Source organism: Oncorhynchus gorbuscha, linkage group LG03, assembly GCF_021184085.1.
Source record: "Oncorhynchus gorbuscha isolate QuinsamMale2020 ecotype Even-year linkage group LG03, OgorEven_v1.0, whole genome shotgun sequence".
Classification (NCBI taxonomy): domain Eukaryota; kingdom Metazoa; phylum Chordata; class Actinopteri; order Salmoniformes; family Salmonidae; genus Oncorhynchus; species Oncorhynchus gorbuscha.
Genome location: NC_060175.1, coordinates 295,583 through 323,361, shown reverse-complemented (window position 1 = coordinate 323,361; position 27,779 = coordinate 295,583). Strand labels below are relative to the sequence as shown.

Below are 27,779 nucleotides of genomic sequence, written 5' to 3'. Positions count from 1 at the left end.
AAATGTTTTATTGCAATTGATGCTATTTCTCTCACTGACGTGAGGGTTTTTCTGAACATGTCCGCTAATATGGCAAATCATTTTGTCAGCGTCAACATGGCTGTCTGCGTGGGCATGCAGAGCTGATGTGTTGTAACCGTTTCCTACACACATCCATGACAACCGTCGGACTGTCCTACAGGGTATATAGATGAAGAGCTGCTATCGTAACTGTCAGTCAAAGGCTCTTCAATCATGAAAGGACTATGAAGTTGTTTTAAAATTAAAGGATTTTCATATGATCTGGTTATCTATTAGTTTGCATTCTAGGATAAATATTGTACTTGAACAAGCATTATAAACCTGAAAGATTATTTTATTAAAATACAATGAATAAACAAAGCCAAATATATAGACTGAATGAACTGAAACAGAACACACACCATGGTTGTGAAGTTCTATGTCAGGCCTTATCAAAGTTATTCCATTCATTAAACCATAGGTTATAAAACACTACAGCGCTGTCAAACATTTGATTTATTCAATGAATGGACTCCTATTGGATAAATACATTAGAAGCCAACATAGTAATGAATGATTTACCATAGAATATACATGAAGCACTGTAGCATAATATCTAGACACCAGACAGACTCCCTGCTATAGGTTCGTCACCCCAGGCAGTTTCAACAGTAGATGTCTGCTTTATTGTCTTACTACAGATATGGGATAAGGTCACCATTATTATTTTATACCGATAAGTTGCTAAACCTCTGTGAGAATCCATCAACACTAAACAGTTCTTCTAGGAAGAACTAGCTACCTGGACAACAGAAATGTAACGGTCTAAATTAACACGCCAAAATTTCATGAAATTGAGTCAAACAGACTTGTGTGCATTAATTAGATGTTTCTCACGTAACCTTCCTGTAACACCACTATCATGTCGCCTGACTGAAAGGCTGATCTATATGACCATCTAAAGCATATCAGAACCATTACAGCTCTATGTACAGATTTACTACTTAACACACACATGTACCATGATTAAAAAATATAATTTAAAAAAAGCCTCAAACCATCAACATGAAAGGCTTACTAGTGAGTACACGTTATTCTCCAGTGTTGTATGTTTGCAGTTTGAGCCGTTGGTCAGAGTGCTAGACTGGGTAACGGGTAGTTTGGGCCCCATGTTGAGCGCTCAGGGCTGGGCAGACACCCCGCTGCTCTCCTCCCTTCCTGGACCAGACATCTGCATGAAGAGTTCTCTCAGTTCGCTGACCTCGTCTTGCGGTTGGGCAACGCTGCGCTGCTCGCGATCCTCAATGAAGTCCCACAGACGCACAGAGTTCAGGAACTACAACCCAACAACACACAGAAGATCTGTTACCATGATGCTAGTTAAGTATTATATTGTAGCAGGTATTGGCAGTAGCACCGTACCCTCACGTTCCCCTCAGAGCCCAGCTGCTTGCGGGGTTTGTCCGGCTCGGCCCGCGTTCCATCAGGGTAAGCATGCATGTAGAAACACTTCCCTCCAAACGGACAGGTTCCCCGGCCCTGGTCAAAGTATTTACACGGCTTCTTACTGCAAGAGAAAACAGGACAGGTGTTGGAACTAGGACACTTGGCAGGGTTAGGGACATGAGGCCTAATTTATAAAACTTTAGACCATGCGTACACACAGTTTCTTGTGGTTGAAATATTGCATTGCAAGGTTGAAGGCAAAAGTAGTAGCCAGTAGTAGCAGTAGACTGTAGTAGTTAGTATCCTAGAGTAGTAGTAGCAGCCTGCAGTAGTAGCCAGTAGTAGCAGTAGCAGCCTGCAGTAGTAGCCAGTAGTAGCAGTAGACTGTAGTAGTTAGTATCCTAGAGTAGTAGTAGCAGCCTGCAGTAGTAGCCAGTAGTAGCAGTAGCAGCCTGCAGTAGTAGCCAGTAGTAGCAGTAGCAGCCTGCAGTAGTAGCCAGTAGTAGTAGTAGCAGCCTGCAGTAGTAGCCAGTAGTAGCAGTAGCAGCCTGCAGTAGTAGCCAGTAGTAGTAGTAGCAGCCTGCAGTAGTAGCCAGTAGTAGCAGTAGCAGCCTGCAGTAGTAGCCAGTAGTAGCAGTAGCAGCCTGCAGTAGTAGCCAGTAGTAGCAGTAGACTGTAGTAGTTAGTATCCTAGAGTAGTAGTAGCCTGCAGTAGCAGCCCGGAGATGCCTGTAGTAGTAATAGAATGTAGTAAGTGTCCTAGAGTAGTAGTATCCTGTAGTAGTAGTATCCTGTAGTAGTAATAGAATGTAGTAGTATCCTAGAGTAGTAGTATCCTGTAGTAGTAATAGAATGTAATAAGTGTCCTAGAGTAGTAGTATCCTGTAGTAGTAGTAGACTGTAGTAGTAGTAGACTGTAGTATTTAGTATCCTAGAGTAGTAGTATCCTGTAGTAGTAGCCTGTACTAGTAGCAGCCTAGAGAAGTAGTAGTATGCGCAGCCTGTAGCAGCCAAGAGTAGTAGTAGCCTGTACTAGTAGCAGCCTAGAGTAGTAGTAGCCTGTACTAGTAGCAGCCTAGAGTAGTAGTAGCCTGAACTAGTAGCAGCCTAGAGTAGTAGTAGCCTGTACTAGTAGCAGCCTAGAGTAGTAGTAGTAGTAGCCTGTGGTAGCAGCACCCTGTAGTAGTAGCCTGTACTAGTAGCAGCCTAGAGTAGTAGTAGTAGCCTGTACTAGTAGCAGCCTAGAATAGTAGTTGCCAGTAGTAGCATTAGCAGCCTGTAGTAGTAGCCTGTACTAGTAGCAGCCTAGAGTAGTAGTAGCCTGTACTAGTAGCAGCCTAGAGTAGTAGTAGCCTGTACTAGTAGCAGCCTAGAGTAGTAGTAGCCTGTAGTAGCATTAGCAGCCTGTAGTAGTAGCCTGTACTAGTAGCAGCCTAGAGTAGTAGTAGTAGCCTGTAGTAGCATTAGCAGCCTGTAGTAGTAGCCTGTACTAATAGCAGCCTAGAGTAGTAGTAGCCTGTGGTAGTAGCAGCCTGTAGTAGTAGCCTGTACTAGTAGCAGCCTAGAGTAGTAGTAGCCTGTGGTAGCAGCAGCCTGTAGTAGTAGCCTGTACTAGTAGCAGCCTAGAATAGTAGTAGCCTGTAGTAGCATTAGCAGCCTGTAGTAGTAGCCTGTACTAGTAGCAGCCTAGAGTAGTAGTAGCCTGTAGTAGCATTAGCAGCCTGTAATAGCAGCCTGTAGTAGTAGCAGCCTAGAGTAGTAGTAGCCTGTAGTAGCATTAGCAGCCTGTAGTAGTAGCCTGAACTAGTAGCAGCCTAGAGTAGTAGTAGCCTGTAGTAGCATTAGCAGCCTGTAGTAGTAGCCTGTACTAGTAGCAGCCTAGAGTAGTAGTTGCCTGTAGTAGTAGCAGCAGCCTGTAGTAGAAGTAGTACACAACTTGCAGACATGTTTACGTGTTGCTGTGAGTTTTGTTGCCAACCTATTTTGCTACCTGACAACTTTACGGTTTTTACTTTTTAATAACCGTTTATATTTTTGTTTTTTCCCTCAACTTTTTCACTCCGGACGCTTTATCTGGACACCGTTCGTCAGCACCTCCAACAGCCGAAGTTAAGTCCTTCTGTTAAGTCCTTCCATTACCCGCAGTATTAGACTTAAAGCGAATCATCCAGCGATCATACACTGTTTACCCGGGGGCAGGGCTACCGACGTTAAGGCTAATCTGAAGATGGTGCTGGCTAAAGCTAAAACTGGCGAGTGTAGAGAGTATAGAGATATTGTTATCCACGTCGGCACCAACGATGTTAGGATGAAACAGTCAGAGATCACCAAGCGCAACATAGCTTCTGCGTGCATATCAGCTAGAAAGATGTGTCGGCATCGAGTAATTGTCTCTGGCCCCCTCCCAGTTAGGGGAGTGATGAGCTCTACAGCAGAGTCTCACAACTCAATCGCTGGTTGAAAACTGTTTTCTGCCCCTCCCAAAAGATAGAATTTGTAGATAATTGGCCCTCTTTCTGGGACTCGCCCACAAACAGGACCAAGCCTGACCTGTGAGGAGTGACGGACTCCATCCTAGCTGGAGGGGTGCTCTCATCTTATCTGCCAACATAGACAGGGCTCTAACTCCTCTAGCTCCACAATGAAATAGGGTGCAGGCCAGGCAGCAGGCTATTAGCCAGCCTGCCAGCATAGTGGAGTCTGCCACTAGCATAGTTAGTGTAGTCAGCTTAGCTATCACCATTGAGACCGTGTCTGTGCCTCGACCTGGGTTGGGCAAAACTAAACATGGCGGTGTTCGCCTTAGCAATCTCACTAGGATAAAGACCACCTCCATTCCTGTCATTACTGAAAGAGATCATGATACCTCACATCTCAAAATAGGGCTACTTAATGTTAGATCCCTTACTTCAAAGGCAATTATAGTCAATGAACTAATCACTGATCATAATCTTGATGTGATTGGCCTGACTGAAACATGGCTTAAGCCTGATGAATTTACTGTGTTAAATGAGGCCTCACCTCCTGGCTACACTAGTGACCATATCCCCGTGCATCCCGCAAAGGCGGAGGTGTTGCTAACATTTACGATAGCAAATTTCAATTTACAAAAAAGAAAATGACGTTTTCGTCTTTTGAGCTTCTAGTCATGAAATCTATGCAGCCTACTCAATCACTTTTTATAGCTACTGTTTACAGGCCTCCTGGGCCATATACAGCGTTTCTCACTGAGTTCCCTGAATTCCTATCAGACCTTGTAGTCATTGCAGATAATATTCTAATCTTTGGTGACTTTAATATTCACATGGAAAAGTCCACAGACCCACTCCAAAAGGCTTTTGGAGCCATCATCGACTCAGTGGGTTTTGTCCAACATGTCTCTGGACCCACTCACTCTCACAGTCATACGCTGGACCTAGTTTTGTCCCATGGAATAAATGTTGTGGATCTTAATGTTTTTCCTCATAATCCTGGACTATCAGACCACCATTTTATTACGTTTGCAATTGCAACAAATAATCTGCTCAGACCCCAACCAAGGAACATCAAAAGTCGTGCTATAAATTCACAGACAACACAAAGATTCCTTGATGCCCTTCCAGACTCCCTCTGCCTACCCAAGGACGCCAGAGGACAAAAATCCGTTAACCACCTAACTGAGGATCTCAATTTAACCTTGCGCAATACCCTAGATGCAGTTGCACCCTAAAAACTAAAAAAATGTCTCATAAGAAACTAGCTCCATGGTACACAGAAAATACCCGAGCTCTGAAGCAAGCTTCAGAAAATTGGAACGGAAATGGCGCCACACCAAACTGGAAGTCTTCCGACTAGCTTGGAAGGATGGTACCGTGCAGTACCGAAGAGCCCTTACTGCTGCTCGATCGTCCTATTTTTCTAACTTAATTGAGGAAAATAAGAACAATCCGAAATTCCTTTTTGATACTGTGGCAAAGCTAACTAAAAAGCAGCATTCCCCAAGAGAGGATGACTTGCACTTTAGCAGTGATAAATTCATGAACTTCTTTGAGGAAAAGATTATGATTATTAGAAAGCAAATTACGGACTCCTCTTTAAACCTGCGTATTCCTCCAAACCTCAGTTGTCCTGAGTCTGCACAACTCTGCCAGGACCTAGGATCAAGAGAGACGCTCAAGTGTTTTAGTACTATATCTCTTGACACAATGATGAAAATAATCATGGCCTCTAAACCTTCAAGCTGTATACTGGACCCTATTCCAACTAAACTACTGAAAGAGCTGCTTCCTGTGCTTGGCCCTCCTATGTTGAACATAATAAACGGCTCTCTATCCACTGGATGTGTACCAAACTCACTAAAAGTGGCAGTAATAAAGCCTCTCTTGAAAAAGCCAAACCTTGACCCAGAAAATATAAAAAACTATCGGCCTATATCAAATCTTCCATTCCTCTCAAAGATTTTAGAGAAGGCTGTTGCGCAGCAACTCACTGCCTTCCTGAAGACAAACAATGTATACGAAATGCTTCAGTCTGGTTTTAGACCCCATCATAGCACTGAGACGGCACTTGTGAAGGTGGTAAATGACATTTTGATGGCATCGGACCGAGGCTCTGCATCTGTCCTCGTGCTCCTAGACCTTAGTGCTGCTTTTGATACCATCGATCACCACATTCTTTTGGAGAGATTGGAAACCCAAATTGGTCTACACGGACATGTTCTGGCCTGGTTTAGGTCTTATCTGTCGGAAAGATATCAGTTTGTCTCTGTGAATGGTTTGTCCTCTGACAAATCAACTGTACATTTCGGTGTTCCTCAAGGTTCTGTTTTAGGACCACTATTGTTTTCACTATATATTTTACCTCTTGGGGATGTTATTCGAAAACATAATGTAAACTTTCACTGCTATGCGGATGACACACAGCTGTACATTTCAATGAAACACGGTGAAGCACCAAAATTGCCCTCGCTAGAAGCATGTGTTTCAGACATAAGGAAGTGGATGGCTGCAAACTTTCTACTATTAAACTCGGACAAAACAGAGATGCTTGTTCTAGGTCCCAAGAAACAAAGAGATCTTCTGTTGAATCTGACAATTAATCTTAATGGTTGTACAGTCGTCTCAAATAAAACTGTGAAGGACCTCGGCGTTACTCTGGACCCTGATCTCTCTTTTGAAGAACATATCAAGACCATTTCGAGGACAGCTTTTTTCCATCTACGTAACATTGCAAAAATCAGAAACTTTCTGTCCAAAAATGATGCAGAAAAATTAATCCATGCTTTTGTCACTTCTAGGTTAGACTACTGCAATGCTCTATTTTCCGGCTACCCGGATAAAGCACTAAATAAACTTCAGTTAGTGCTAAATACGGCTGCTAGAATCCTGACTAGAACCAAAAAATTTGATCATATTACTCCAGTGCTAGCCTCTCTACACTGGCTTCCTGTCAAAGCAAGGGCTGATTTCAAGGTTTTACTGCTAACCTACAAAGCATTACATGGGCTTGCTCCTACCTACCTCTCTGATTTGGTCCTGCCGTACATACCTATACGTACGCTACGGTCACAAGACGCAGGCCTCCTAATTGTCCCTAGAATTTCTAAGCAAACAGCTGGAGGCAGGGCTTTCTCCTATAGAGCTCCATTTTTATGGAACGGTCTGCCTACCCATGTCAGAGACGCAAACTCGGTCTCAACCTTTAAGTCTTTACTGAAGACTCATCTCTTCAGTGGGTCATATGATTGAGTGTAGTCTGGCCCAGGAGTGGGAAGGTGAACGGAAAGGCTCTGGAGCAACGAACCGCCCTTGCTGTCTCTGCCTGGCCGGTTCCCCTTTTCCACTGGGATTCTCTGCCTCTAACCCTGTTACGGGGGCTGAGTCACTGGCTTGCTGGGGCTCTCTCGTGCCGTCCCTGGGGGGTGCGTCACCTGGGTGGGTTGATTCACTGTTGTGGTCGGCCTATCTGGGTTCCCCCCTTTGGGTTGTACCGTGTCGGAGATCTTTGTGGGCTATACTCGGCCTTGTCTCAGGATGGTAAGTTGGTGGTTGTAGATTTCCCTCTAGTGGTGTGGGGGCTGTGCTTTGGCAAAGTGGGTGGGGTTATATCCTTCCTGTTTGGCCCTGTCCGGGGTGTCCTCGGATGGGGCCACAGTGTCTCCTGACCCCTCCTGTCTCAGCCTCCAGTATTTATGCTGCAGTAGTTTATGTGTCGGGGGCTAGGGTCAGTTTGTTTATCTGGAGTACTTCTCCTGTCCTATTCGGTGTCCTGTGTAAATCTAAGTGTGCGTTCTCTAATTCTCTCCTTCTCTCCTTCTTTCTCTCTCTCGGAGGACCTGAGCCCTAGAACCATGCCCCAGGACTACCTGACATGATGACTCCTTGCTGTCCCCAGTCCACCTGGCCATGCTGCTGCTCCAGTTTCAACTGGCCTGGGCCCTAGGACCATGTCCCAGGACTACCTGACATGAGGACTCCTTGCTGTCCCCAGTCCACCTGGCCATGCTCCTGCTCCAGTTTCAACTGTTCTGCCTTACTATTATTCAACCATGCTGGTCATTTATGAACATTTGAACATCTTGGCCACGTTCTGTTATAATCTCCACCCGGCACAGCCAGAAGAGGACTGGCCACCCCACATATGCTCTCTCTAATTCTCTCTTTCTTTCTCTCTCTCGGAGGACCTGAGCCCTAGGACCGTGCCCCAGGACTACCTGACATGATGGCTCCTTGCTGTCCCCAGTCCACCTGACTGTGCTGCTGCTCCAGTTTCAACTGTTCTGCCTTATTATTATTTGACCATGCTGGTCATTTATGAACATTTGAACATCTTGGTCATTTTCTGTTATAATCTCTACCCGGCACAGCCAGAAGAGGACTGGCCACCCCACATAGCCCGGTTCCTCTCTAGGTTTCTTCCTAGGTTTTGGCCTTTCTAGGGAGTTTTTCCTAGCCACCGTGCTTTTACACCTGCATTGTTTGCTGTTTGGGGTTTTAGGCTGGGTTTCTGTACAGCACTTTGAGATATCAGCTGATGTACGAAGGGCTATATAAATAAATTTGATTTGATTTGATTTGTAGCTCAGTTGGTAGAGCATGGCGCTTGTTACGCCAGGGTAGTGGGTTCGATCCCCGGGACCACCCATACGTAGAATGTATGCACACATGACTGTAAGTCGCTTTGGATAAAAGCGTCTGCTAAATGGCATATATATTATATTATTAAGTAGTAACATTAACATGATGCTTTATCTGGACGTGGTTCATCAGGACCTCCACCAGCCAACCAGTAGTAACATTAACATGATGCTTTATCTGGACATGGTTCATCAGCACCTCCAACAGCCGAAGCTAAGTAGTAACATTAACATGATGCTTTATCTGGACGTGGTTCATCAGGACCTCCAACAGCCGAAGCTAAGTAGTAACATTAACATGATGCTTTATCTGGACGTGGTTCGTCAGCACCTCCAACAGCCGAAGCTAAGTAGTAACATTAACATGATGCTTTATCTGGACATGGTTCGTCAGCACCTCCAACAGCCGAAGCTAAGTAGTAACATTAACATGATGCCTTCTAATTGCAGTCGCTGTACTCATAATATACAGGAGAACGATCGCCTTACGGCGAGGATAGCTGTGCTACAAGATCAGCTTCAGACGCAATCGTTAGGCAAGGGTAATTTCAGTGTAGGAAAGGATGAAACAGCGTCTGTGCCACCAGTAAGTACAGATAGTAGTATAAATCCCCTGGCACAGTCCCCACAGCCGGACAACTTTCTCACGGTTTCTGGAAGGAAATGCTGTAGGAAAGCTCAACAACCGGTGTCGCTCATTCAGCCGACAGAAACTTTCAACCGGTTTTCCCCATTAAGCAGCGAGTCAGAGGCTGAGCCTTCGCTTGTCTCTACTCCTCCCGTTACGGGGTCTGAGACGCCGAAGCTTCCCTCCATTAGCTCTGACAAATTGAAAACCCTAGTCATTGGCGACTCCATTACCCGCAGTATTAGACTTAAAACGAATCATCCAGCGATCATACACTGTTTACCAGGGGGCAGGGCTACCGACGTTAAGGCTAATCTGAAGATGGTGCTGGCTAAAACTACTGAGTGTAGAGAGTATAGAGAGATTGTTATCCATGTCGGCACCAACGATGTTAGGATGAAACAGTCAGAGGTCACTAAGTGTAACATAGCTTCAGCGTGTAAATCAGCTAGAAAGATGTGTCGGCATCGAGTAATTGTCTCTGGCCCCCTCCCAGTTAAGGGGAGTGATGAGCTCTACAGCAGAGTCTCACAACTCAATCGCTGGTTGAAAACTCCTCCATTCCTGTCATTATTGAAAGAGATCATGATACCTCACATCTCAAAATAGGGCTACTTAATGTTAGATCCCTTACTTCTAAGGCAATTATAGTCAATGAACTAATCACTGATCATAATGTTGATGTGATTGGCCTGACTGAAACATGGCTTAAGCCTGATGAATTTACTGTGTTAAATGAGGCCTCACCTCCTGGCTACACTAGTGACCATATCCCCCGTGCATCCCGCAAAGGCGGAGGTGTTGCTAACATTTAGCAGGACTCCTTGCTGTCCCCAGTCCACCTGGCCATGCTCCTGCTCCAGTTTCAACTGTTCTGCCTTACTATTATTCAACCATGCTGGTCATTTATGAACATTTGAACATCTTGGCCACGTTCTGTTATAATCTCCACCCGGCACAGCCAGAAGAGGACTGGCCACCCCACATATGCTCTCTCTAATTCTCTCTTTCTTTCTCTCTCTCGGAGGACCTGAGCCCTAGGACCGTGCCCCAGGACTACCTGACATGATGGCTCCTTGCTGTCCCCAGTCCACCTGACTGTGCTGCTGCTCCAGTTTCAACTGTTCTGCCTTATTATTATTTGACCATGCTGGTCATTTATGAACATTTGAACATCTTGGTCATGTTCTGTTATAATCTCTACCCGGCACAGCCAGAAGAGGACTGGCCACCCCACATAGCCCGGTTCCTCTCTAGGTTTCTTCCTAGGTTTTGGCCTTTCTAGGGAGTTTTTCCTAGCCACCGTGCTTTTACACCTGCATTGTTTGCTGTTTGGGGTTTTAGGCTGGGTTTCTGTACAGCACTTTGAGATATCAGCTGATGTACGAAGGGCTATATAAATAAATTTGATTTGATTTGATTTACGATAGCAAATTTCAATTTACAATTACAATTTACAATTTGAGCTTCTAGTCATGAAATCTATGCAGCCTACTCAATCACTTTTTATAGCTACTGTTTACAGGCCTCCTGGGCCATATACAGCGTTCCTCATTGAGTACCCTGAATTCCTATCGGACCTTGTAGTCATAGCAGATAATATTCTAATCTTTGGTGACTTTAATATTCACATGGAAAAGTCCACAGACCCACTCCAAAAGGCTTTCGGAGCAATCATCGACTCAGTGGGTTTTGTCCAACATGTCTCTGGACCCACTCACTGTCACAGTCATACTCTGGACCTAGTTTTGTCCCATGGAATAAATGTTGTGGATCTTAATGTTTTTCCTCATAATCCTGGACTATCGGACCACCATTTTATTACGTTTGCAATTGCAACAAATAATCTGCTCAGACCCCAACCAAGGAACATCAAAAGTCGTGCTATAAATTCACAGACAACATAAAGATTCCTTGATGTCCTGAGGAACTCAATTTAACCTTGCGCAATACCCTAGATGCAGTTGCACCCCTAAAAACTAAAAACATTTCTCATAAGAAACTAGATCCCTGGTACACAGAAAATACCCGAGCTCTGAAGCAAGCTTCCAGAAAATTGGAACGGAAATGGCGCCACACCAAACTGGAAGTCTTCCGACTAGCTTGGAAAGACAGAACCGAAGAGCCCTTACTGCTGCTCGATCATCCTATTTTTCTAACTTAATTGAGGAAAATAAGAACAATCCGAAATTCCTTTTTGATACTGTCGCAAAGCTAACTAAAAAGCAGTATTCCCCAAGAGAGGATGGCTTTCACTTTAGCAGTGATAAATTCATGAACTTCTTTGAGGAAAAGATCATGATTATTAGAAAGCAAATGACGGACTTCTCTTTAAATCTGCGTATTCCTTCAAACCTCAGTTGTCCTGAGTCTGCACAACTCAAGAGAGACGCTCAAGTGCTCTCTCTTCGTCCGCCCACGTGTTCTCGCACACCCCGAGAGCTTCTGGTCAGCGGGGTGGTGGCACCGGGATCCTCATCTCTCCCATGTGGTCATTCTCTCTTTCTCCCCTTACCCATCTGTCTATCGCCTCCTTTGAATTCCATGCTGTCACAGTTACCAGCCCTTTCAAGCTTAACATCCTTATCATTTATCGCCCTCCAGGTTCCCTCGGAGAGTTCATCAATGAGCTTGATGCCTTGATAAGCTCCTTTCCTGAGGACGGCTCACCTCTCACAGTTCTGGGCGACTTTAACCACCCCACGTCTACCTTTGACTCATTCCTCTCTGCCTCCTTCTTTCCACTCCTCTCCTCTTTTGACCTCACCCTCTCACCCCCCCCCTACTCACAAGGCAGGCAATACGCTCGACCTCATCTTTACTAGATGCTGTTCTTCCACTAACCTCATTGCAACTCCCCTCCAAGTCTCCGACCACTACCTTGTATCCTTTTCCCTCTCGCTCTCATCCAACACTTCCCACACTGCCCCTACTCGGATGGTATCGCGCCGTCCCAACCTTCGCTCTCTCTCCCCCGCTACTCTCTCCTCTTCCATCCTATCATCTCTTCCCTCTGCTCAAACCTTCTCCAACCTATCTCCTGATTCTGCCTCCTCAACCCTCCTCTCCTCCCTCTCTGCATCCTTTGACTCTCTATGTCCCCTATCCTCCAGGCCGGCTCGGTCCTCCCCTCCCGCTCCGTGGCTCGACGACTCATTGCGAGCTCACAGAACAGGGCTCCGGGCAGCCGAGCGGAAATGGAGGAAAACTCGCCTCCCTGCGGACCTGGCATCCTTTAACTCCCTCCTCTCTACATTTTCCTCCTCTGTCTCTGCTGCTAAAGCCACTTTCTACCACTCTAAATTCCAAGCATCTGCCTCTAACCCTAGGAAGCTCTTTGCCACCTTCTCCTCCCTCCTGAATCCTCCTCCCCCTCCCCCCTCCTCCCTCTCTGCAGATGACTTCGTCAACCATTTTGAAAAGAAGGTCGACGACATCCGATCCTCGTTTGCTAAGTCAAACGACACTGCTGGTTCTGCTCACACTGCCCTACCCTGTGCTCTGACCTCTTTCTCCCCTCTCTCTCCAGATGAAATCTCGCGTCTTGTGACGGCCGGCCGCCCAACAACCTGCCCGCTTGACCCTATCCCCTCCTCTCTTCTCCAGACCATTTCCGGAGACCTTCTCCCTTACCTCACCTCGCTCATCAACTCATCCCTGACCTCTGGCTACGTCCCTTCCGTCTTCAAGAGAGTGAGAGTTGCACCCCTTCTGAAAAAACCTACACTCGATCCCTCCGATGTCAACAACTACAGACCAGTATCCCTTCTTTCTTTTCTCTCCAAAACTCTTGAACGTGCCGTCCTTGGCCAGCTCTCCCGCTATCTCTCTCTGAATGACCTTCTTGATCCAAATCAGTCAGGTTTCAAGACTAGTCATTCAACTGAGACTGCTCTCCTCTGTATCACGGAGGCGCTCCGCACTGCTAAAGCTAACTCTCTCTCCTCTGCTCTCATCCTTCTAGACCTATCGGCTGCCTTCGATACTGTGAACCGTCAGATCCTCCTCTCCACCCTCTCCGAGTTGGGCATCTCCGGCGCGGCCCGCGCTTGGATTGCGTCCTACCTGACAGGTCGCTCCTACGAGGTGGCGTGGCGAGAATCTGTCTCCTCACCACGCGCTCTCACCACTGGTGTCCCCCAGGGCTCTGTTCTAGGCCCTCTCCTATTCTCGCTATACACCAAGTCACTTGGCTCTGTCATAACCTCACTTGGTCTCTCCTACCATTGCTATGCAGACGACACACAATTAATCTTCTCCTTTCCCCCTTCCGATGACCAGGTGGCGAATCGCATCTCTGCATGTCTGGCAGACATATCAGTGTGGATGACGGATCACCACCTCAAGCTGAACCTCGGCAAGACGGAGCTGCTCTTCCTCCCGGGGAATGACTGCCCGTTCCATGATCTCGCCATCACGGTTGACAACTCCATTGTGTCCTCCTCCCAGAGCGCTAAGAACCTTGGCGTGATCCTGGACAACACCCTGTCGTTCTCAACTAACATCAAGGCGGTGGCCCGTTCCTGTAGGTTCATGCTCTACAACATCCGCAGAGTACGACCCTGCCTCACACAGGAAGCGGCGCAGGTCCTAATCCAGGCACTTGTAATCTCCCGTCTGGATTACTGCAACTCGCTGTTGGCTGGGCTCCCTGCCTGTGCCATTAAACCCCTACAACTCATCCAGAACGCCGCAGCCCGTCTGGTGTTCAACCTTCCCAAGTTCTCTCACGTCACCCCGCTCCTCCGCTCTCTCCACTAGCTTCCAGTTGAAGCTCGCATCCGCTACAAGACCATGGTGCTTGCCTACGGAGCTGTGAGGGGAACGGCACCTCAGTACCTCCAGGCTCTGATCAGGCCCTACACCCAAACAAGGGCACTGCGTTCATCCACCTCTGGCCTGCTCGCCTCCCTACCACTGAGGAAGTACAGTTCCCGCTCAGCCCAGTCAAAACTGTTCGCTGCTCTGGCCCCCCAATGGTGGAACAAACTCCCTCACGACGCCAGGACAGCAGAGTCAATCACCACCTTCCGGAGACACCTGAAACCCCACCTCTTTAAGGAATACCTAGGATAGGATAAGTAATCCTTCTCACCCCCCCCCTTTAAGATTTAGATGCACTATTGTAAAGTGACTGTTCCACTGGATGTCATAAGGTGAATGCACCAATTTGTAAGTCGCTCTGGATAAGAGCGTCTGCTAAATGACTTAAATGTAAATGTTTTAGTACTATATCTCTTGACACAATGTTGAAAATAATCATGGCCTCTAAACTGAGGCCTCTTCAAGCTGCATACTGGACCCTATTCCAACTAAACTACAGAAAGACCTGCTTCCTGTGCTTGACCCTCCTATGTTGAACATAATAAACAGCTCTCTATCCACCGGATGTGTACCAAACTCACTAAAAGTGGCAGTAATAAAGCCTCTCTTGAAAAAGCCAAACCTTGACCCAGAAAATATAAAAAACTATCGGCCTATATCGAATCTTCCATTCCTCTCAAAATTTTTAGAAAAGGCTGTTGCGCAGCAACTCACTGCCTTCCTGAAGACAAACAATGTATACGAAATTCTTCAGTCTGGTTTTAGACCCCATCATAGCACTGAGACTGCACTTGTGAAGGTGGAAAATGACCTTTCAATGGCATCAGACCGAGGCTCTGCATCTGTCCTCGTGCTCCTAGACCTTAGTGCTGCTTTTGATACCATCGATCACCACATTCTTTTGGAGATTGGAAACCCAAATTGGTCTACACGGACAAGTTCTGGCCTGGTTTAGATCTTATCTGTCGGAGAGATATCAATTTGTCTCTGTGAATGGTTTGTCCTCTGACAAATCAACTGTACATTTCGGTGTTCCTCAAGGTTCCGTTTTAGGACCACTATTGTTTTCACTATATATTTTACCTCTTGGGGATGACATTCGAAAACATAATGTGAACTTTCACTGCTATGCGGATGACACACAGCTGTACATTTCAATGAAACATGGTGAAGCCCCAAAATTGCCCTCGCTAGAAGCACGTCTTTCAGACGTTAGGACATGGATGGCTGCAAACTTTCTACTTTTAAACTCGGACAAAACAGAGATGCTTGTTCTAGGTCCCAAGAAACAAAGAGATCTTCTGTTGAATCTGACAATTAATCTTAATGGTTGTACAGTCGTCTCAAAAAAAACTGAAGGATCTAAGCGTTACTCTGGACCCTGATCTCTCTTTTGAAGAACATATCAAGACCGTTTCAAGGAACGTTTTTTTCCATCTACGTAACATTGCAAAAATCAGAAAATTTCTGTCCAAAAATTATGCAGAAAAATGTATCCATGCTTTTGTCACTTCTAGGTTAGACTACTGCAATGCTCTACTTTCTGGCTACCCGGATAAAGCACTAAATAAACTTCAGTTAGTGCTAAATACGGCTGCTAGAATCCTGACTAGAACCCAAAAATTTGATCATATTACTGCAGTGCTAGCCTCCCTACACTGGCTTCCTGTCAAAGCAAGGGCTGATTTCAAGGTTTTACTGCTAACCTACAAAGCATTACATGGGCTTGCTCCTACCTATCTCTCTGATTTGGTCCTGCCGTACATACCTACACGTACGCTACGGTCACAAGACGCAGGCCTCCTAATTGTCCCTAGAATTTCTAAGCAAACAGTTGGAGGTAGGGCTTTCTCCTATAGAGCTCCATTTTTATGGAACGGTCTGCCTACCCATGTCAGAGACGCAAACTCGGTCTCAACCTTTAAGTCCTTACTGAAGACTCATCTCTTCAGTGGGTCATATGATTGAGTGTAGTCTGGCCCAGGAGTGGGAAGGTGAACGGAAAGGCTCTGGAGCAACGAACCGCCCTTGCTGTCTCTGCCTGGCCGGTTCCCATCTTTCCACTGGGATTCTCTGCCTCTAACCCTGTTACAGGGGCTGAGTCACTGGCTTACTGGGGCTCTCTCATACCGTCCCTGGAGGAGGTGAGTCACCTGAGTGGGTTGATTCACTGATGTGGTCATCCTGTCTGGGTTGCCCCCCTTGGGTTGTGCCGTGGCGGAGATCTTTGTGGGCTATACTCAGCCTTGTCTCAGGATGGTGGTTGAAGACATCCCTCTAGTGGTGTGGGGGCTGTGCTTTGGCAAAGTGGGTGGGGTTATATCCTTCCTGTTTGGCCCTGTCCGGGGGTGTCCTCGGATAGGGCCACAGTGTCTCCTGATCCCTCCTGTCTCAGCCTCCAGTATTTATGCTGCAGTAGTTTATGTGTCAGGGGGCTAGGGTCAGTTTGTTATATCTGAAGTATTTCTCCTGTCCTATTCGGTGTCCTGTGTGAATTTAAGCGTGCTCTCTCTAATTCTCTCTCTCGGAGGAGGAGGACCTGAGCCCTAGGACCATGCCTCGGGACTACCTGACATGATGACTCCTTGCTGTCCCCAGTCCACCTGGCCGTGCTGCTGCTCCAGTTTCAACTGTTCTGCCTTATTATTATTCGACCATGCTGGTCATTTATGAACATTTGGCCATGTTCTGTTATAATCTCCACCCGGCACAGCCAGAAGAGGACTGACCACCCGACATGGCCTGGTTCCTCTCTAGGTTTCTTCCTAAGTTTTTCCTAGCCACCATGCTTCTACACCTGCATTGCTAGCTGTTTGGGGTTTTAGGCTGAGTTTCTGTACAGCACTTTGAGATATCAGCTGATGTACGAAGGGCTATATAAATACATTTGATTTGATAGTAGCATCCTGTAGTAGTAGTAGTAGCATCCTGTAGTAGCAGTAGAAGTAGTAGCTAAGCGTCAGTATAGAGACAATAATTCAACGGCTCAGACACAAGAGGTATGTGGCAGGGTCTACAGTCAATCAATGGATTACAAAAAGAAAACCAGCCCCGTTACGGACCAGGATGTCTTGCTCCCAGACAGACTAAATATAATTTTTTTACCCGCTTTGAGGACAGACAATACAGTGCCACTGACACGGCCCGCAACCAAAACCTGCGGGCCCTCCTTCACTGCAGCCGACGTGAGTAAAACATTTAAACGTGTTAACCCTCGCAAGCCTGCAGGCCCAGACGGCATCCCCAGCCGCATGCGCAGACCAGCTGGCTGGTGTGTTTACGGACATATTCAATAATTCCTTATCCCAGTCTGCTGTTCCCACATGCTTCAAGAGCATTGTCCCTGTTCCCAAGAAAGCTAAGGTAACTGAGCTAAACGTCTACCGCCCCGTAGCACTCACTTCCGTCATCATGAAGTGCTTTGAGAGACTAGTCAAGGACCATATCACCTCCACCCTACCTGACACCCTAGACCCACTCCAATTTGCTTACTGCCCAAATAGGTCCACAGACGATGCAATCTCAACCACACTGCACACTGAGCTAACTCATCTGGACAAGAGGAATACCTATGTGAGAATGCTGTTCATCGACTACAGCTCAGCATTTAACGCCATAGTACCCTCCAAACTCGTCATCAAGCTCGAGACCCTGGGTCTCGACCCCGCCCTGTGCAACTGGGTACTGGACTGCCTGACGGGCCACCCCCAGGTGGTGAGGGTAGGTAACAACATCTCCACCCCGCTGATCCTCAACACTGGTGCCCCACAAGGGTGCGTTCTGAGCCCTCTCCTGTACTCCCTGTTCACCCACGACTGTGTGGCCATGCACGCCTCCAACTCAATCATCAAGTTTGCGGACGACACTACAGTGGTAGGCTTGATTACCAATAACGACGAGACGGCCTACAGGGAGGAGGTGAGGGCCCTCGGAGTGTGGTGTCAGGAAAATAACCTCACACTCAACGTCAAAAAAAAAAGAGATGATTGTGGACTTCAGGAAACAGCAGAGTGAGCAGAAGCTTGGCCCCAGTGATGTACTGGGCCGTACGCACTACCCTCTGTAGTGCCTTACCGTAAGATGCCGAGCAGTTGCCATACCAGGCGGTGATGCAACTGGTCAGGATGCTCTCGATGGTGCAGCTGTAGAACTTTTGAGGATATGGGGACCTGAGTGGGAATAGGTTTTGTCGTGCCCTCTTTAAGACGGTCTTGGTGTTTGGACCATGATAGATCATTGGAGATGTGGACACCAAGGAACTTAACTCTCGACCCGCTCCACTATAGCCCCGTTGATGTTATTGGGCCTGTTCGGTCCACCTTTTCCTGTAGTCCACGATCAGATCCTTTGTCTTGGTCAGGTTGAGGGAGGTTGTTGTCCTGGCACCATGCTGCCAGTTCTCTGACCACCTCCCTATAGGCTGTTTCATTGTTGTCGGTGAACAGGCCTACCACTTGTTGTACCACTGTTGTCGTCAGCAAACTTGATGGTGTTGGAGTCCTGAGGGGCCCCAGTGTTGAGGATGAGCGTGGCAGGCGTGTTGTGTTGTTGCCTACCCTTACCACTTGGGGGCAGCCAGTCAGGATAGTCCAGGATCCAGTTCTAGAGAGAGGTGTTTAGTCCCAGGGTCCTTAGCTTAGTGATGAGCTTTGTGGGCACTATGGTGTTGAACGCTGAGCTGTAGTCAATGAACAGCATCCTCACATAGGGGTTGCTTTTATCCAGGTGGGAAAGGGCAGTGTGGAGTTCGATTGGATCTGTTGGGACGGTATGCGAATTGGAGTGGGTGTAGGGTATCAGGGTTTGATGTGAGACATGACCAGCATTTCAAACCACTTCATCGCTACCGATGTGAATGCTACGGGGTGGTAATTATTTAGGCAGGTTACCTTTGCTTCCTTGGGCACAGGAACTATAGTGGTCTGCTTGAAACACATAGGTATTACAGACTCGGTCAGGAAGAGGTTGAAAATGTCAGTGAAGACACTTGCCAGTTGGTCTGCACATGCTTTGAGTACACATCCTGGTAATCAGTCTTTCCCCGCGGATTTGTGAATGTTGCCCTGTTTAAAGATATTGCTCACATCGGCTACCAATAGTGTTATAACACACTCGTCCGGAACTAGCTGGTGCTCTCATGCATGCTTTAGTGTTGCTTGATTAGAAGCGAGCATAAAGGGCATTTAGCTCGTCTGGTAGGCTTGCGTCACTGGGCAGCTCGCGGCTGTGTTTCCCTTTGTAGTCTGATAGTTTTCAAGTCCTGCCACATCCGATGACCGTCAGAGCAGGATTCAATCTTAGTCCTGTATTGACGCTTTGCCTGTTTGATGGTTCGTCTGAGGGCATAGCATGATCTCTTATTAGCGTCCGGATTAGTGTCCCGCTTCTTGAAAGTGGCAGCTCTAGCTTTTAGCTTGATGCAGATGTTGCCTGTAATCCATAGCTTCTGGTTAGGATATGTACGTATGGTCACTTTGGGGACGACGTCATTGATGCACTTGATGAAGCCGATGACTGATGTGGTATTCTCCTCAATGCCATTGGATGAATCCCGGAACATATTCCAGTCTGTGCTGCAAAACAGTCCTGTAATGTAGCATCCTCTTCATCTGACCACTTCTGTATTGAGCGAGTCACTGGTACTTCCTGCTTTAGGTTTTTGCTTGTAAGCAGGAATCAGAATTATGGTCAAATTTGCCAAATGGAGAGCTTTGTATGCATCTCTGTGTGTGGAGTAAAGGTGGTCTAGTGTTGTTTCCCTCTGGTTGCACATGTGACATGCTGGTAGAAATGTGGTAAAACAGATTTAAAAATTGTCAAGTTGGCTGATGTCCTTTGGGTGGTGGACTATTGTTGAGTGTGAAAAACCCAGCAGCGTTGCAGTTCTTGGCCAATTACATGGCCAAGAGTATATGGACACCTGCTCATCAAACATCTCATTCCAAAATCATGGGCATTAATATGGAGTTGTTTTCCCCCTTTGCTGCTATAACAGCCTCCACTCCTCTGGGAAGGCTTTCCAATAGATGTTGGAACATTGCTGCTATAACAGCCTCCACTCCTCTGGGAAGGCTTTCCAATAGATGTTGGAACATTGCTGCTATAACAGCCTCCACTCCTCTGGGAAGGCTTTCCAATACATGTTGGAACATTGCTGCTATAACAGCCTCCACTCCTCTGGGAAGGCTTTCCACTAGATGTTGGAACATTGCTGCTATAACAGCCTCCACTCTTCTGGGAAGGCTTTCCACTAGATGTTGGAACATTGCTGCAGGGACTTGCTTCCATTCAGCCACAAGAGCATTAGTGAGGTCGGGCACTGATGTTTGACGATAAAGGCCAGGCTCGCAGTCAGGGTTCCAATTCATCCCTAGGTGTTCGATGGAGTTGAGGTCAGGGCTCTGTGCAGGCCAGTCAAGTTCTTCCACACTGATCGATAAACCATTTCCGTATGGATCATTTGCAGCAACGGCCTGGTTACAGGGGAGAAGAGGGGGATGTATGAGCCAATTGTAAAATTACCTGGTAACGACTTCTCTGAAAGAGTTCAGTGTGTCGAATCGAAGGGTCTGTTTGACCGGACCTCTGGCAGTCTCTATGGGGGTGTCACAGGGTTCAATTCTCAGGCCGACTCTTTTCTCTGTATACATCAATGATGTCGCTCTTGCTGCTGGTGATTCTCTGATCCACCTCTACGCAGACGACACCATTCTGTGTACTTCTGGCCCTTCTTTGGACACTGTGTTAACTAACCTCCAGACGAGCTTCAATGCCATACAATTCTCCTTCCATGGCCTCCAACTGCTCTTAAATGCAAGTAAAACTAAATGCATGCTCTTCAACCGATCAGCGCCTACACCTGCCCGCCGGTCCAGCATCACTACTCTGGACAGCCACGACTTAGAATACGTGGATAACTACAAATACCTAGGTGTCTGGTTAGACTGTAGACTCACATTAAGCATCTCCAATCCAAAATTAAATCTAGAATCGGCTTCCTATTTCGCATCCTTCACTCATGCTGCCAAACTTACCCTCGTAAAACTGATCAGCTTACCGATCCTCGACTTCGGCGATGTAATTTATAAAACAGCCTCCAACACTCTACTCAACTAATTGGATGCAGTCGATCATAGTGCCATCCGTTTTGTCACCAAAGCCCCATATACTACCTACCACTGCGACCTGTACGCCCTCGTTGGCTGGCCCTCCCTTCATACTCGTCGCCAAACCCACCGGCTCCAGGTCATCTACAAGTCTCTGCAAGGTAAAGCCCCACCTTATCTTAGCTCACTGGTCACCATAGCCGCACCCACTCGTAGCACGCGCTCCAGCAGGTATATCTCACTGGTCACCCCCAAAGCCAATTCCTCCTTTGGCCGCCTCTCATTCCAGTTCTCTGCTGCCAATGGCTGGAACGAACTGCAAAAATCACTGAAGCTGGAGACTCATATCTCCCTCACTAGCTTTAAGCATCAGCTGTCAGAGCAGCTCACAGATCACTGCACCTGTACATAGCCCATCTGTAAACAGCCCATCCAACTACCTCATCCCCATATTGTATTTATTATCTTGCTCCTTTGCACCCTAGTATCTCTACTTGCACATTCACCATTCCAGGGTTTAATTGCTATATTGTAATTACTTCGCCACCATGGCCTATTTATTGCCTTAACACCCTTATCTTACCTCATTTGCACTCACTGTATATAGACACTTCTTTTTTCTACTGTATTATTGACTGAATGTTTATTCAAATCAAATGTTTTTATATAGCCCTTCTTACATCAGCTGATATATCAAAGTGCTGTACAGAAACCAAGCCTAAAACGCCAAACAGCAAGCAATTCAGGTGTAACTCTGTTGTTTTTGTCGCACTGCTTTGCTTAATCTTGGCCAGGTCGCAGTTGCAAATGAGAACTTGTTCTCAACTGGCCTACCTGGTTAAATAAATTATCAAATGTTCCATACGCACAAGACATTTTTCTCTAATGTGCACAAATATAATCCATCTACCTGACAGGTGTAGCATATCAAGAAGCTGATTCAGGTGCACCTTGTGCTGGGGACAACAAAAGGCCGCTAAAATGTGCCGTTTTGTCACAACAATGCCACAGATGTTTTGAGGGAGTGTGCAATTGGCATGCTGACTGCAGGAATGTCCAACAGAGCATTGAATGTTAATTTCTCTACCATAAGCTACCTCCAACGTTGTTTTAGAGAATTTGTCAGTACGCCTCGCTTCTTCACATGCGGGATGGTTTGAGGAGAGTCACCCAGACAGCTGATGAAACTGTTAGAAACCGTCTCAAGGAAGCTCATCTGAGTGCTCGTTGTCCTCACCAGGGTCTTGACCTGACTGCAGTTCGGCGTAGTAACCCGTTCCAGTGGGCAAAAGCTCACCTTTGATGGTGGAGAAGTGTGTTCTTTACAAATGAATCCCGGTTTGTCTGTACCGGGCAGATGGCGTCATGTGGACTTGCGGTTTACTGATGTGAACAGAGTGCCCCATGGTGGGGGGGTTATGGTATGGGCAGGAATAAGCTATGGACAACGAACAAAATGGCATTTTATCAATGGCAATTTGAATGCACAGAGATACCGTGAGGAGATTCTGAGGCCGATTGTCTCGCCTCCATCACCTCATGTTTCAGCATAATAATGTACAATCCATGTCGCAAGGATCTGTACACAATTCCTGGAAGATAAATTCTTCCACGGCCTGCATCCTCACCAGAGATGTCACCCATTGAGGATGGATTGACGTGTATGACAGCGTATTCCAGTTTCCACCAATAGCCAGAATCTTCGCACAGCCATTGAAGAGGAGTGGGACAACATTCCACAGTCAACAGCCTGATCAACTATGAGAAGATGTCGCACTGCATGAGGCAAATGGTCCCACCAGATACTGACTGGTTTTCTGATACATGCCCCTACCTTTTTTGTTGATGTAAGGTATCTGACCAACAGATGCATATCTATATTCCCAGTCATGTGAAATACTTAGATTAGGGCATAATGAATTCATTACAATTGACCGATTTCCTTATATGAACTGTAACTCAGTAAAGTCTTTGAAATTGTTGCATGTTGTGAATATACATACATACACAGCACCAGTCAAATGTTTTTGAACACCTACTCATTCAAAGGTTTATTTATATTTTCTACATTGTAGAATAATAGTGAAGACATCAAAACACATATGGATCATGTAATAACCAAAAAAGTGTAAAACAAATATTTGAGATTCTTCAAAGTAGAGGCACCCTTGATGACAGCATAGCATTCTCTCAGCGAGTTGCTTGAAATGTTCCGTATTGACGGACTGTCGTTTCTCTTTGCTTATTTGAGCTGTTCTTGCCATAATATGGACTTGGTCTTTTACCAGATAGGGCTATCTTCTGTAAACCACCCCTACCTTGTCACAACACAACTGATTGGCCGAAACGCATTAAGGGAAGAAATTCTACAAATTAAGACACACCTGTTAATTGAAATGCATTCCAGGTGACTACCTCATGAAGCTGGTTGAGGCAATGCTGTCATAAAAGCATGAATATTTTGATTTGTTTAACACTTTTTTTGGTTACTAAATGATGCCATGTGTTTAACAATATAGTACAAATAAAACCCTGGAATGAGTAGGTGTGTCCAAACATTTAACTGGTACTGTGTATATACATACCTGACTCCAGACTTGAAGTCCTCTATCAGTCTGTTCTTCTCATCCTGGTCCTCCACCCAGTACACACTGGGGATGACAAACTCAGATACCACTCTGCACTCTGGACATGACCTGGAGAGAGGCACACGGTTAGCCGCATCACTGTATATTATGGCCAGTCATTCTGCTTCACATCACAGTGGCATCATGTTGCTCAACTAGCTGCAACTCCCTCAAGTTGTCAGTATCACCTGATTATCTGAGTTTCTAAACACAGTAATAACAGTGGAGGCTACACATGTGCTTATAGAAGCTCCCTGATAGCCATGGTAACAGATGAAACAAGATCAGGGCACATATTCATTTAAAACATCTCAAGAGTAGGAGTGCTGATCTAAGATCATAATATTACATGGACTTGATCCTAAATCAGAACTACTCAGTACCGTATATGAATTTGGGTCTACATTTAACATTTACATTTAAGTCATTTAGCAGACGCTCTTATCCAGAGCGACTTACAAATTGGTGCATTCACATTATGACATCCTAGATCCAGAAACGTAGACGATGTACTTTACTTGATGATCTTGTTTTCAAATTGCTTGGCACAGTATAGTATATTATTGATGATCGTGTTTTCATACTGCTTGGTGTGTATAGTATATCAGTTATTTATGGGATGTTTATGAATAATGACTAAATGATGTATACATTTAGCTTAGAATTATAACTAAACAGAATACTACTCTGTTACTGTATGAATGTATGAATCTTATTTTAAATCATAATACTGAATATAAGGTGTGTAGTTTTAGTCAAGAATTAGAACAAGGACTTTCTGTTCCTTGTTAGAAACGAATGGAGCTATCGTCAGACCGGCTGGAATACTGTGTTCCTTACAGGACATTCTGTCTCTACCCAGGGAGAGCCATTCTAACACCTGGATATGTTCAGACTGGCTGGAATACTGTGTTCCTTACAGGACATTCTGTCTCTACCCAGGGAGAGCCATTCTAACACCTGGATATGTTCAGACTGGCTGGAATACTGTGTTCCTTACAGGACATTCTGTCTCTACCCAGGGAGAGCCATTCTAACACCTGGATATGTTCAGACCGGCTGGAATACTGTGTTCCTTCCAGGACATTCTGTCTCTACCCAGGGAGAGGAGAGACCTTGGGCTTGTAGTAGATTGTTTAACAGGTGGCAGACAATGTGAGAAGGTTTGAACTATATTGCCGTTGTATCTGAGAGGAGGGACATTTATGACAAAATGTGAGGTATAAACCAATGTACATGGTATTATGACCAGAGCTCTCGGGAATAAACGCTACTGATTAATTTTGAGACTGATCTTTGTCTATTCCAATTTGTAAGTCGCTCTGGATAAGAGCGTCTGCTAAATGACTTAAATGTAATGAAATGTAAAATGTAAATATTTTATGCAAATAAGAACCTTACAAATTCTTAGAAACGGACAAAGTGTTTTGCTTTGTTACAATTGAATTGGTTAATGAACATATAGGAATTAAATTCCTCTAACAGTTATGAACTCCCTTGATGAAGCTTGTTTTCAAACTGCTTGGTGAGAGTAGTAGCTATCAACTCATACTTGTTTTCAAACTGCTTGGTGAGAGTAGTAGCTATCAACTCATACCTTGTTTTCAAACTGCTTGGTGAGAGTTGTAGCTATCAACTCATACCTTGTTTTCAAACTGCTTGGTGAGAGTAGTAGCTATCAACTCATACTTGTTTCCAAACTGCTTGGTGAGAGTAGTAGCTATCAACTCATACTTGTTTTCAAACTGCTTGGCGAGTGTAGTAGCTATCAACTCATACTTGTTTTCAAACTGCTTGGTGTGTATAGCTGTTATCAACTCACTAGATGATCTTGTTTTAAAACTGATTTGGGAGCATAGAATAGTAGATATCAACTTACTTGATGATCTTGTTCTCAAACTGCTTGGCGCAGCGCCACTGGCGGATGCAGGAGAGGCAGTATGTGTGGCAGCAGGAAGAGAGGATCCCGAAGCGTCTCTCAGAGGCAGCAGCTTTCTCATAAACCACCTCCATACAGATAGAACACACCTTGTCCTGGCTGTGCTGCGCTGCAAACGCCTTCTCCATGTCCGCCTCAAACACCAACATACACATCTGAGGGACAGCCATCACATGGAATGAATCCAGACTTGATCCATATCCATGCTATTTCATTTATAAATCACCATCACCACATTGAATTATGTAATCGTATGTTTTCGATCTTCTGTTGATCACTTGATATCCAAAACAACCTATTCTTGTTGTTTGTATGACACAGTATCACTCCTACCAGTGTAGTTAGTGTTAGTGGGTACAGAGTAAATTGGCTTCCTGGACTCTCCTCTGCTCAGGGTTAGGGTTAAAGTATGGATCCTACCTTCTCGTGAGCTCTCCTCTGCTCAGGGTCGTGTGGGTGGAGCACCTGCAGCCTGCAAATGTCACACAGGTCACCATGGAGATAGGGACAGGTGTTTCCATAGTGACACTGTCCTGCAGCAGCAGAGGGACAGAGCTGTTGCTGGGGGCAGGGGACAGAGACAGGGAGTGGGTAGGGGCTGGCCGTGGCAGAACACTCCAGACTGGTCCTGATGGCGTCCAGGTAGGAATGAGGTTTGGCATGGGCGCCGTTTTCATGGTATTCTGCCCAACACTCCGCCTCGGTTACCTCTGGGCCATCTCCACCATAAGGCATCATTCTGCTGTCACAGCCCTGGGCTGGAACACACACACACAGGATACAGTTGAAGGGAACAGACCTCTGGATTATACTGCTGGCTGCATTACATTGACCTCCTAGTGGCAAACTAAACTACATACCGTAGCTTTCTCTCTCAGCACCAGGGTGTTGTATTTATTATGGATCCCCATTAGCTGCTGCCAAGGCATCAGTTAATTTTGCCAGACCCCAGGAAGAGTAAAGCAGTTATGAATGCATTGTAATGTTTTTAAAACTGTATAACAGATTTCACAGCACTAAGTGCGTGCCCTCAGGCCCCTACTCCACTACCACATATCTAAAAAGACTAAATCCATGTGTACATGTGTGTATGCATGGGTCTGTTTGTTGCTTCACAGTTCCATAATCTGTTTTTTAAATCTAATTTTACTGATTGCATCAGCTACTTGATGTGGAATAGAGTTCCATGTAGTCATGGCTCTATGTAGTACTGTGCACCTCCCATAGTCTGTTCTGGACTTAGGGACTGTGATGACATGTCTTGTGGGGTATGCATGGGTGTCTGAGCTGTGTGCTAGTCATTCAAAACAGACAGCTCGGTGCTTTCAACATTTCAAAACCTTTCATAAATACAAGTAGTGATGACGTCAATCTCTCCTCCACTTTGAGCCAGGAGAGATTGACATGCATATTATTCATGTTAGCTCTCTGTGTACATCCAAGTGCCAGCCGTGCTGCCCTGTTCTGAGACAATTGCAATTTTCTTAAGATCCTCTTTGTGGCACCTGACCACAAAACTGAACAGTAGTCAAGGTGGGACAAAACTAGGGCCTGTAGGACCTGCCTTGTTGATAGTGCTGTTAAGGTAGAGCTGGGATTTATTATGGACAGACTTCTCCTCATCTTAGCTACTGTTGTATTAATATGTTTTGACCACTTCAACTTGCTAAATTTCCACATTATTTATAACAAAATTTAGATGAGGTTTAGGATTTAGTGAATGATTTGTCCCAAATACAATGCTTTTAGTTTGAAAATGTAGGACTCACTCTGAAACTGCTGCTCTTTGTTAAGTGTTTTTTTAACAGCTTTTTTCCATCTACGTAAACATTGCAAAAATCAGAAACTTTCTGTCCAAAAATGATGCAGAAAAATTAATCCATGCTTTTGTCACTTCTAGGTTAGACTACTGCAATGATCTACTTTCCGGCTACCCGGATAAAGCACTAAATAAACTTCAGTTAGTGCTAAATACGGCTGCTAGAATCCTGTCAAAGCAAGGGCTGATTTCAAGGTTTTACTGCTAACCAACAAACCATTACATGGGCTTGCTCCTACCTACCTCTCTGATTTGGTCCTGCCGTACATACCTACA

The 27,779-nt window shown here is 45.7% G+C and overlaps 1 protein-coding gene across 1 annotated transcript in view; it reads right to left on the bottom strand.

The window, feature by feature from the left end:
* Positions 1–337: 337 nt before the first annotated feature.
* mkrn2 (makorin, ring finger protein, 2) overlaps positions 338–27,779 on the bottom strand; it is a 33,649-nt gene continuing 6,207 nt past the window's right edge. The window contains exons 4-8 of the mRNA XM_046338133.1: positions 26,105–26,442; positions 25,625–25,839; positions 23,704–23,814; positions 1,423–1,567; positions 338–1,336 (exon numbers count right to left, since the gene is read on the bottom strand). Coding sequence (XP_046194089.1) covers positions 1,181–1,336; positions 1,423–1,567; positions 23,704–23,814; positions 25,625–25,839; positions 26,105–26,442 — 965 coding nt within the window. The 3' untranslated portion in view covers positions 338–1,180. The remainder of the gene's footprint in view (positions 1,337–1,422; positions 1,568–23,703; positions 23,815–25,624; positions 25,840–26,104; positions 26,443–27,779) is intronic.